This window comes from Fukomys damarensis, unplaced genomic scaffold (genome assembly GCF_012274545.1).
Source record: "Fukomys damarensis isolate Sample0158 unplaced genomic scaffold, DMR_v1.0_HiC HiC_scaffold_31, whole genome shotgun sequence".
Classification (NCBI taxonomy): Eukaryota; Metazoa; Chordata; class Mammalia; order Rodentia; family Bathyergidae; genus Fukomys; species Fukomys damarensis.
Genome location: NW_022900943.1, coordinates 6,420,967 through 6,433,807, shown reverse-complemented (window position 1 = coordinate 6,433,807; position 12,841 = coordinate 6,420,967). Strand labels below are relative to the sequence as shown.

General features: G+C 34.2%; 1 protein-coding gene across 10 annotated transcripts in view; it reads right to left on the bottom strand.

Moving 5' to 3' along the window:
- Positions 1-4,549, bottom strand: part of Mpdz (multiple PDZ domain crumbs cell polarity complex component) — a 143,039-nt gene extending 138,490 nt beyond the window's left edge. For all 10 annotated transcript variants that reach the window (XM_010630975.1, XM_010630978.1, XM_010630980.1 and 7 more), the window contains exons 1-2: positions 4,510-4,549; positions 1,712-1,878 (exon numbers count right to left, since the gene is read on the bottom strand). In XM_010630975.1, coding sequence (XP_010629277.1) covers positions 1,712-1,878; positions 4,510-4,525 — 183 coding nt within the window. In that variant the 5' untranslated portion in view covers positions 4,526-4,549. The remainder of the gene's footprint in view (positions 1-1,711; positions 1,879-4,509) is intronic.
- Between the last annotated feature and the right edge of the window lie 8,292 nt (positions 4,550-12,841).

The window sequence follows — 12,841 nt, the reverse complement described above, 5'->3', positions numbered from 1 at the left end:
TTTATTGTTGTACTGTACTGGACTGGACTACAATTTTAAGGTAATTGTAAAAGTAAAAATAACTTATTTACAGTATTTTTATGTGTTTGATTTTTTAATGCTTTACACTGCATATTTGTGTCAAAGGTGTAAGACTCACTTTGTGGGATTTACAAATGAATCCGATGATTTATGAACATTCTCCCAGAATTGACCTCAGTCATAAGGCAGGGACTTACTGTATTGGAAATATAAAGCAAACTCAACAAGTAGCTATCTTTGTTCCTCTGCTTTGTTAAACACAGTAGACAGAAAGACTCCTGCAAAGTCTGACTCCCTGGAATGGTCAAGAGTACTCCCTGGACTAGTAGTAGAGATGGAAGCAGTATCTGCCAGTACTCTTGTTCCCACTCTCCTCTCGTTCTACTCATATTTTCACTCAATACCATAAGCAAGAGCACATCTGTTTAACTTCTTTACAATCTAAAAGAAACGAGATAATTTCCTATGTCACTTACATTCAGAGTACTAGTTTTTCCAAAAGCTTACGAATCCATTCTGAAAACCAGTCTTTTTGGTAACTTGCAAAAGGGATAAACGCAACCCAAGTACATAGAAAAAAAACTCTATAAATTCATGATCGCTACTTTCAAACTCCAAACAGCAATTCACTATAGAGAAATATTTTTGAAAATTCTTAATTTACTTTTCTTGGGGGTAGGTCAAAAGGCTAGAGAAATACACATCCAGATTAGGGTGTTACATAACATTAAATAAATTCCTCCTGTAATACTTCTATTTCTTCTTTTGTATTTGGCACAGTTTTAGTTTCTAATTGGAGCGGTTCTTTCATTGAATTATGAAATTATTCTTCAAGTCTCATTTTTAACCTTTAAAGTGATATTTGCTAACAAGTCATCCATAACCATTAATTAAGTTAATGTTAAAAACATGAGAATGAGTGCTGACATGAAGGCATAATTAGACTGATTTCAAACCTTGTGACGACAGATCTACTTTAAAAAGATTTTTTTAAAACCTGAGGAATGGTGATTAAATTAAATTAAAAGAATGTTTGACTTTGGTTTCATTCTGTTATTGGGATATATTTCAATTTTAAAGTAAGTGCTCAAACTTTTTAATGTTCATAATTTTTGCAGAAAAAAAACTGTTACATTTAGAAGTTCTAATGTTTATCACCATCTGATGCTGTCATGGAAGCAATCATTGCTACTTACACTCTTAAGAAGTGAGAACTGCAATTCCTCTAACTGATGACAATGTAATTATTTCTATTACTGTCAAAATAGAGGCAATTTCCCTTCCTTACACACCTGATTACACATGCAAATCCAGCCTTATCTGAAATCTTGTAAGTACACTAAATGTCTGAATCTGAATGAGCAAGATCACATGAACAATGAGCCTAGTGATGATGGAAACCAAGCCCACAGCCATGCACCCTGAGCATATTTTTATCATCCTGTCTCCTGCAGGAATTCATTCCTCCACATCCACACAGCTTTCAACACAGTGTCATATCATCTACAATACACAGCAACAATCCTTACAAAAATAACTGGAGGAAAAAAGTAACAGTGAATCTGAATGTCGTGTTTAGAGATTTAAATGACTTCATTGACACATACAAAAATCAGCCTTCAGAAAAACACCAGCCTTTCACAAGATGTAGCCCAGGTTGAAAATGCAAGCTTAACCAGGAATGTCCTACCTGGTCTTTCAGCTGCTGCACTGAGGCCTGTAGGTTCAGAATCTGACTGAAGAGAGGGCTCTGCAGCACTGACTTCAGAAGGCTTAGTTTATCTTCGTTTGCTACATCCCCACGTTCTCGGAGCTTGGCTTGCAAGCGTTCTGTGGCCTGTAGGGCCCGATTTTTATCTATTCCAAAGAACAGTATTAGTTATAACAGGATTCAAAACACACAAGTCAAACCTATGAGGGCCCCATGATGTAGAAATCCTAAAACTGTTCCTTTTGAGTACATAAAATTGTTCTTTTTACTTGAATAAAAGTACAAAAAATTTTAATGGAGTACAACAGTATAAGAGGTAGAAGATTGAGTACTTTAAACATTTTTTCCTCAAAATTAAATAGTATTAGGGTTTGTATCTAGATGTCCCCCTAAAGCCTCATGCAGTCATAGATGGGGCTGGATCCACAGCATGTGACTGATTCACTAGGCAATGATAGGATTAATGGTGCTAGGATCAGGGGTACACGTGCTATCTACCTGAAGGGCAGTATCCAGATACAGTATAAGCAACACAAAGAGGCTTGCTGGTAGCTGCTTTTGCTTGTTGCTTCTGTGTCATTTGCTTGTTTTTGACATCTTCTGCCTGCCATGAACTATTTCTCCTGTGCCATGCCACTCTGCCTTGGAGCCAGCTGATTATGGGCTGAAAACTCTACAAACTGTGAGCCAAATAAACCTTTCCTCTTTTAACTTTGAGGGCTGAGTATTTTGTCTCAGCAATGAGAAAAGTAACTATGACATATAATATATATACATATGCTTTCAATCAGTCTAATTGGTGGATTCGTGTGGAGAAAAAAGGGGAGGACTATAACACATTTCAGTAAATGCGTCCCTCAAACTTGGAAGTATTGTTGTTTAAAAGCAGAGAAATGGGTGTAATGTATGAAATATATATAAATATTCAATTTAATTTTGGGGAAAGATAGTTCTATGAATAAAATGTAATGGTTTCGAAAGTACATGTATTATTCTGATGTGTTTCTAAATAAATTCAAAATTATAGAATGGTTTGCTCCTTAACATATAAAATTGTTATATTTTGGATATTGTGATTCAATGGCAATATCCATATCCACTTATTAGTGAGATAGAGTTCTAATTTTTCTTACATATAAATAACAATATACATACCTTTTTAAGAAGGGAATATATCAGTTGTTTGTAAAATCACAAAATAATCCAGATGATATATACTTTAATTTCAATGCCAAACGTTTCAACTTTTATTAAAATTATATAAAACCAAATGAATTGTAATCATGAAAATGCTGAATCACAATTTCCAAACTATAACAATTTTATATATTATGGAGCAAAACATTCTATAATTGAGCATTTATACAGAAATATATCAGAATAATATATTTTCTTTCAAAACCATTAGAGTATATTTATGGAAATGTTTCCCCAAAATTAAATAAGATATTGATATATTTCAAAGTAATATAATTCAAATAATTATTAAGTACCTTATATATCACAGTTACAATAATAAATTTTTTAAAATGTCCTAAAAGTCCTAATATCTGACTTGCATATTTCCTGCAATCATTACCAAACATAAATATCCAGATCTCCAAAGCTGAAATAGGGTAACTGAAATAATCAATTTATTATAAATTCACATATACAAATTAAAATGAACAGTATTTGCCCATGCAAAAATTTTAAAGCAAGATACACATAAGAATTTTCTTCTGGGTTATATTTCTCATGATAGTTCAGAATATAAATCTATTATTAATTTTCATGTTAATTCTTAGAAGATATAAAACTCAGTAATAGCTAATAGAATAAAAGAAATGGTTGAAATCAATCTGTATTTCTTCTTTCCATTCTCTTATGAGGAACTTCCCTGTGTGGGTTAGCAGTCTTAATGATGTCTGTCTTTAGCAGACAGTGATACAGGAATGTACAACCATGTGTTTTTATGATCAGCATAGAGCCAGGTACAAAAGTCACAAGATTACAAAAACCCTCCTTTTCCCTTTCCTGCCACCTACTCTTCCTTTACCCATCATAACCTGCCAAGGAAGCAAGCATAGTTTTCAAGGTGAAAGAGTAAAAGCAAAGACCCACTCCAATTTGCATTTCCAAAAATCTACCTGGAAGAGACAAGAGATTGAGCCATCAGATGAATGCAGGTATATATCACACCCAATTACACCTGTAAATAGTTTTTAAAGCTAGTTTCTCTAAAACTAAAAAAATAGTTCAAAAAAGCAATTAACATATGAGCTTGAGATATATGGGTATTTCAACCTAAATTATGGTTGGATATTTCAACCCAAATTCATGTAGAAATTAATGTGCCTTAAATGACATTTCCCAGCCTAAGTGCTTATCACTGAACTCTTTTATTAATTAAAAGCAAGAGTTCAGTAGTATTTCACATGCCACAAATTCAAGAAAAAGGGATGATCTTTCAGTATCAAAAATATTATTAATCTCTCTGGTGTCATCCAGAAAAATACATTAGCAGGAACTGAGTTCAACAATTAGAATGGGTATACATTAAATTTATGAAAACCTATAACTGAAGCACATCTCATGTTTGTTTTTGCTTACAGAGGATGTTTTTTATAATAAAAAAAAATTGTCAAAGTACAGAAATGCATTACCATAGTAAAATGCTCAGAGTTAAAACTTTACGTTATTATAGGAAGAGTCCTTCTGTGCAAAACACATTATATTCAGCTATCCCAATGGAAGGAGTTTCAATTCTCACAAAAGTAGAAAGGAGTATGACTTACCTATGGTTTCCAACATTTTTTTCAAAGTTCAGTGTTTTCCTCTATAATGATTAAAAACAACTAAAATAAAACCCTGGGGAGACAAGAAATAAAAATGAAAAAATTATGTATTATCAGCACTTTACAACTGTACTCTAAAACTGTCCTACAAAGTATCTGATACCACTTTAATTCCTCTAAGCATTAAAATCCTATTGGTTGAACATTGTTCTCTTTATAGGCAAAAAGTGAACATTTTATAATTTATTTGAAGTGATATGCACTCCCAGTAATATTTACAAAGAAAGCATAAATTATGTTTTAAATAAGATGATAGATTTTTTCCAAAAGACTTCCTTAAGAACCTTTCAACATAAAACATTGTGATCTCAGATTAATGTAAAGATCCTTAACCACAGAGTAAAGAGCTTACTTGAATGTGCATAAGAAATGTGAGGGGAAAAGGTTACAAAGAAGACACCTTGCCCCCAAATGTTCAGTCTTAACTGGGGAAACAATATACATACACTCATTAGAAATGAACAGTGACACTAAGTCAGGATATTGACCACTGGAAGATAATACCTTAAATCGTGGATTAAAAATGGAATGAAAGAAAGTATAGTGTTAAACTTTTCAAAGGTCTTAAAAATACCTTCCCACTGATAATATTCTCCTTCCCATTCAAAAAAGAAAAACTCAATTTCTTCAACCCACACAGATCTCATTTTTCTTTTCTTTTTGGTACTGGGGATCGAACTCAGGTCCTTGCACTTGTGAGGCAGGTGCTGGAACCACTGACCTAAATCCCCAGCCCCTAGATCTCATTTTTCATTAACAATGTTTAATTAGATTCTTTGCACACAGATCTGCACTGCCAAAGTCCACATCCCTGTCCATCTTCAATCTGTGCCAGCCAACAACTCTGCACAACTGTCTCATGGCTACATCTACGTTTGCCTCACAGAAAATCCTGAAGTCTTGAGGAAGTCAACGGGTCATTCTTCCAGTGAAAAACAGGAATCTATCACCATACCATCTCATTCCTCATCTAAAAGATCAGACAGGTAATTTCTTGGAGAAAGAAACAGGTTGCCCCAGCCCTCTCGAAGGGAAAGTACATATGGCGTAAAAGGAAGTGCGAGATGTGGATGAGCAGATGCATGGAACACCAATGCCTATGATCTGCTCTCTACAATAAAAGAACAGTACTTACTGACTTTCCTTATCCCAATTTAGAACACACTACTGGAAACCAACCCCATCCAGTCCAATAGTTCAACTGCTGGTACATGATTTAAAAAGTGCCCTGGTTTCAAGAAAAGAGGACACTGTCTGACTTCCCACACACTAAATAGCAGTGTGACCATGAGCAAGGGGCCAATCATATCAAGGGCATTTCCCTAGAAAACATTCATCAGGAATGTTGTGATAAATAAAAGAGAAATAAAGTACACCAATTTACAGCTCACAGAACACCTCATAACTATAAAATATATATTGAAGATTACTGCTTAGTCCATTTAGATAGGCATCATGATACAGAATGCAGGCAGATCTAAAAAATAAACTGACAATATTTTAATTACTATTTATTTTTAAAAAATAATTTTATGGTACATTTAGGGAATATTATATAACATTCATCATTGGAAATCTGCACCTTTACATAATCCATATTGGTTCTTATTTTTCCCCATTCCCCTTTACAAAGAAAATATAATATTACATATAATAGCATAGTGGTGGCACATATCCATAATTCCAGCACTCTGCAAGGCTGAAGCAGGAGGGTCACATGAGTGCCACGACCCTGACCATCTTGTTCCCCATAGTATTTTTCTAGTGCCACATGTAGCATTCTTTCCATTCTCTTGGTAAGACTACAGAGGAAAGTTTAAAATCCTACTCAAAGTCACCAAGTAGTAAGTAGCAGAAACTGGAACTTGAAATAAACCATGCCCAATTTTAAAGACCATACTCTTCACACTACTTCTTATTTTCCAGATACTCTTGTCAAAAAAAAAAAAGTCACATGGCCAAAATATATATTGTCAAATTTGAAAAATAAGGTGCAAGACAATGTTTGAATTTGCTACTACTTGTATAAAATAGGAGAAAATACTTGTGCAAGTAAAAATTAATTGGCATATGTTTATAAAGCCTAAGAAATACATGTTAACAAACTATTTCTGCAAATTTTCAGGCACTAAGTGAATGAGATGTGACACAGCCAGAGAACACTGACATTTATTTTTCATTGCATTTTCATCATATCTTAACATAGGCTAGCCATATTTGGTAAATAAAATATGTTGTCTAAATTTGATTTTGAGATAAATGAATAATTTTTAATGTAAGTCCCCAACGAGTTATATTAAAATTTAATTTGTTATTTATCTGATTCAAGTTTATGGTGGCATTATTTGTTATTTTATCTGGCAACCTTATCATATGTTTAGCTAGAAAGTTATATTTTAAAAATAATTTGTAATTTAAGGCATGGGTACCCCTGTCACCATGACAGAGTTGCCAAATCCTTACTAAACCATTAAAGATTTTTTCCCATACCACAGGCTCCCCAACGATGGGGTAATAATCCTAGATTCAGCAAGAGATAAAAAGCAAACAGTATTTGGTGTTACTAAGAAACAGTGATCATCTTACTTTCCAAAAAGTTCTACTGTATGTAGATATGGAATCAGAGCTTGAAACAACACAAATCATTTGTCTCAATGCAGATTTCATAGTAGCTAACAAAGGAGCCAACCATTCTCACTGGAGGAAACATAGCCTCTTTAATAAATGGTGTTGGAAAAACTGGATTTCAACTTGTCAAAGATTAAAACTAGACCCTACCTTTCACTATGAACAAAAACTAAACCCACGTGGATGAAAGATCTAAATATTAAAACAGAAACACTAAACTTGTTAGGAGATAAGTTAGGTAGAACTCTCGATGATACTGGCACAGGAAAAGACTTTATGAAGTAGCACTGGAACTAGAACAAAGAATCAATAATTGGGATCTCATCTTTTTAAAAAGCTTCTGCACTGAAAGAGAAATCACCAACAGTGCTGAGACAACCTACAATGTGGAAAAAAATTTACCAGCTGTTCCTCAGACAGAGGTCTATTATCTAGAATATATAATATACTCAAAAAACAGAACCCCCCCCAAACATAAACACCCAATTTAAAAATGGGCATCTGAAATGAACAGACATTTCTCAGACAAAGAAGTAAAAGCAGCAATAACATATGAAAAAATGTTCAACATCACTGGTCATTTGAGATATGCAGATGAAAACTACTGAGATTCTTCTACCTCACCCCAGTAAGAATGGCTGCTATGGTGAAATCACCCAATAACAAAAGCTGGTAGGATTATGGGGAGAAAGGAACCCTTCTTCATTGTTGGTGGGAATGCAGACTGGTGCAACCACTGTGGAAATCATTATGGAGATACCTCAAATAATTAGGATTATAGTCTCATTTGACCCAGCTATTCCTCTGATGGGTATCTTCCCAAAAGAATTAAAAGAATCATACCACAGTGATATAGGCGCACCCATGTTTACAGTGGCACAGCCTGTAATAGGTAAAACATGGAAACAGCCCAACTGACCATCAACTGGAGACTGGATAAAGATTTTTTTTTTTTTACAAAATGGAGTACTTCTCAGGCATAAAGAATGAGAAACTAGAGTGATTTATAGCTAGGTGGATGCATACTGAGGCCATACAATTAAGTGAAATTAAGAAGTTACACGTGTAAATACCCAATAGGTTTTCTGGTGTGAAAAAGTAAAAAAAGTGTAAATAAGGATCAAAATGTACAACTGATACTGTGTAAAAGTAATAAAAGTTCTAAAAGAGTAGAAGTGGGAGGAGTAGGGGAAAGGTAAAAAGGGAAAAGAAAAAATATGAGAAAAGGAAAAACATGGAAACAATGTCTTTATACACAGGAAAGGGTGGAGGGTTTGAAGGGAGAGCTGGGAATGAGACAAAATAAGAACCAAGATACATCATGTAAAGGTATAAGATCCCAATGATAAATGTAACTAAAATGTACCAATAAATTAAAAAAAAAAAACCCTGTAGGAAAAAAAATGCCTCAAAGCACACATAACTTCCTAGCTATTCTAAACAATGCTGATAGAAAAGCAATCCATTAAAGGAGCTTGTTGCAAAGGCTTGTGGCTTTTCAAAGTTGTTCAGCATCTGCTATTGCATTTAAATTTAGCATCTGTCTCATTCATCACTGCCTCAGCACCACCTGAAGTGAGCACAAAAAGTGAGATTGCAGTCATATGCAGAAAGTTTGTCTAAATTGAATTGCTTATGACAGCATATTTACAGGTAGTAAACTGCCTAAATTCCATAGCTTATGATAGTATATTTGCACTTTTCATCATAATACAAACTTTCGTATAGCATTATGGATCCACTGCTCCAAGAGCAAAAAAAAAAATTCTCAGGATCCACCAACATCATGTAGGCATCCAGCAGAAAACATTGTTTTTTTTATCATCTGTTCTTTTGAAATTCTTCTTTTATTTTTATAAGCTTTGATCAAAAAAGTAGTCCTGAAAACAATTTTTATTTTCAAGTTCACTTTTATAAATCTCCTCGAAATTCCTTCAAGGCTGATAGAATTTGTCTTTTTCTCCAAAATTAAAGAATATTGGGTATCAGGAAGTTCAACTTTACAACATACTTCAAATAGTGATAGATTTTTAATTGATATTATTATCCTATCTTTATAAACCATAAAATACTTGTCCAAAGTGAAAGTACTGACAGGGTTAGAAGAGAACTTAAATTCTGTTACTTATTGATTGATTCAACAAATGCACACAGAGTGCATACATGACTGGTGGCCAAATTAGATAAATATTCAGTCTGAAAACGAAATTTCCAGAAAATGTAAATGGATGAAGAAAAAGAACTAAATGTAATTAAAATACAAAAACCACAAAGAGGAACCCTGAGGCCAAAATGAGGAGTTAGGGAAAACTTCCTGTAATCAGAGACACCTGAATAGGCAGGGAGGCGTTAAATCAAAGAATCCGGTATAAAAGGTACTCACGTAAAGGCAACAGGATACAGCACCTTCTAAGCATTACAAAATTTCTCATACCTACATTGAGGCTGGAGGAGAAGAAAGGATGTGGTGATGAGGCTAGAAGTGTATAAAGGCCAAATTATGGTGGGGGCTGCTACCATTTTTAAAGTGCTCAGATTTTATTTTAAATTTATTTTGGCACAGTGTGTAGGACATGGAAATATCACTCTGGTGGTGTGGAGGGCATAAAAAAAATAAGAGAACCTGGAAGTAAGGAGGCCATACAAGAGGAATTTTCAAAAATACAGAAGTGAAAAATAAATGAAAATTTTCGGAAAGAGATTCAATAATTAGTTAATAGCTATGAGCAAAATGACCTGATAAGGTATTGGTGAAGAAGATGACCGTAGGATGAATCTCAGATATCCTATGTGAATCACTGATTAGATGGTAATGCCAGTCACCAAGACAGAGAACATTAAAAAGCATCAGTGCTGTGACCATTCTAGAAATGAAGCTTTTCTTCAGTAAAAGTTTGTGTGACTATTATAGTACATTATCATGCTACTGTAGACAGAATTGTATTTCCCCAAAGTTCATAGGCTGAAAACCTAACCCCGAATGAACTCATTTTAAGTTACAGGAACCCAGAGGATGAATTCCAAACTCATAGATCTCTCTGCATAAGCACTGAGCAAAACCAATGGAATGACACAGCATGAAGGTGGCCATCTAAAGCCAGGAAAAAAGCTCTTATCAGAAGGCAAACCTGGCCAGAACTTGATTTGGGACTTTACATCTACTCAGAAAGGTGACAGAATACGTTTCTATTGTTTAAGCCACCCAGGCTGCAATTATGTGCCTATGATTTTTGTTAAGGCAGACCAAGCTAATTCAAATTTCTATCAACCTGTAACTCCTGCTCCAAGAAATATGCTAGAACATGCTATGCCTTCTCCTATAACTATGACCAAAGGAACCAGGATTGTGCTTCTCACCCAACGGAAGCCAATCCATGTGTTGATTTGAAAGGTAGAAATTGTCTGGAGTCTTTCTTACAAACTTAAGAAATATTAAAATAATATGCCAATTATTGGTGGAGTAGAATTAAGGAGACAGTAAGGCATGAAGAAACCAGGATAGGTACATGCAAAATTGAGTTTTGAAGGAGCAAAAACAAGTCAGTAAATCAAGACAAAGCAGGTGACATTAGGAGAGTGGCAGATGTTGGCTGGGAGACTCAATACAGCTAATGAGAGTATAACACGCAACTGGTCCCTACAGATGCTCAGTTCTTGACAACCACTGCCAGGTACTCAGCATATATGTTCCCTTCAAACTTGCCAGCTACAACCTGCTCTAGGACAACAGCACATCATTCATCCTAAACAAACCAATACCCTCACATACTCCTCCCTAAGAAATGTCATTCCTCCTATAACTGCAACATTTGGACAGTCTACTTCTACTGAAGTTTGAGAGAGCTCATTGGCAAAGGGAATTTTAACAGGATCACTAAGATGACTAAAAATCCACAGGGGAAAGAGGTACATTGAAAAACAAGACAAGGGAAGCTGCTACTATGAGTGAATAAAGCACTATGATGTATAGTATTGGGTTTTGGTCAGAGTCCAAGCTACCAAATAAAATATAAGTTCATTAAGAAACAACTGATCATTGCATAAATGAAATATATATAAACAACATTTGAGAATAATGAAAATATTTCTAGCTATAAAACTCCATTCATGGGAGGATAAATGCTCTGACTTCAAAATCTTCAAGGAAAAAAAGCCAAATATGCATAATAAAAAGTCAAGGACCATTAAAATAACAGAAATCAAATCCATATAATTTACAGAGCAGGAGGAAAAAAAGTTAAACAGAAAACACTCAGGGCAATCTAGGAGATTGAGAAGACAGGGTGGGGATTTAGCTCAGTGGTGCCACTGCCTGCCTTGAAAGCACAAGGACACAAGTTTGATCTCTGGTACCAAAAAAGCAAAAAGCATAATAAACAAGAAAAAAAAAAGAGAGCTGAAATAAATCCAAACATCTATATTCACAATAAACATGAAAGGATCACTCACTTGTGAAAGAATATCTTTATAATCCAGATTTCAAAAATTAAGAGTTAATAAAGTTGTATATAATTTACCTATATTTTAAATACAAGAATATATGGTACATATTGAAATACACATATGTACTTTCATCATATTCACCAATGAATTAAAAGGGCATATTCTAAAAATTACACCAACAGTTACTTTTAGAATCAAATGTTCAAATGACAATTCAACAATATGAGTAGTCATAATAGATGTATGATAATATTAGAGCGGCCCAGTGATCCACAATTATTTGCATAGATCAAAATAGAAGCCACATACTTTAAGCAAGATTTGCTGAAAATAGTATTATCTCATTCCTTTCTTAGGCGTTTCTTATAGGGAAAACTAATTAAAAGTAAAATGCATAGGATATAAAAAATACAGTATTTTTTTTTACTTATAGGTGTACTTACATAAGAAATACCAAACATGTTCATTATATTTGCTTTGGTTTTCAAGATTCCTTTTAAGATGGTTAGCCTGAGATGAAGTACTTTCTCCTCTGAAAAAGTATGTATGTTGCAGATTCCAAAAAGTACATTGATATTAATCTTACAAAAATATTTTACCCAAGTCATACCAAGTGTCACAATTACATTTCTAAATATTTTGTGGTGTTTTTAATTAAGTTCTTTTATTTACTACTTATTCTCAATTATAAAGTTGATTTTACAGATGAAACAGCCTCAAAAAATATGCATGCTAAAGCCCCTCCCTCCCTGGAAGTGAATGACATAAATCAATGATGTCTGAGATTACAACACTGGCTGCTATTATTCAATTCTTTAACAAGTTAAACTCTCCTTTTCAAAACATGTATTAGATAAATCAATTTTGTTTATAGCTCACTGTATCGTATTTATTTCCATTCCCATCCTTCCTCATCCAAATTTTTTAAGAGTCAAAAACATGTATTAAAACTATGACTTACAACACTTTCTCTCTGGGCACCCACTTTTCCATGCATAATTTCTCTTTTAATATACCCCTAGAGGATAGGACCCCTTTGTCCAAAGTGAAATTCATACCAAAGAGACTTGGGAAAGATTTCGGTGCTTCTGAGAGTGAAGATTTAGCCTCTTCTGTTGTCTCACTCCCTAGAGAAACTCAGGAATTTAGGTTGCTGGGCAGCCCCCCCCCCCCCCATTAACCACTACATTTAGGGTTTGGG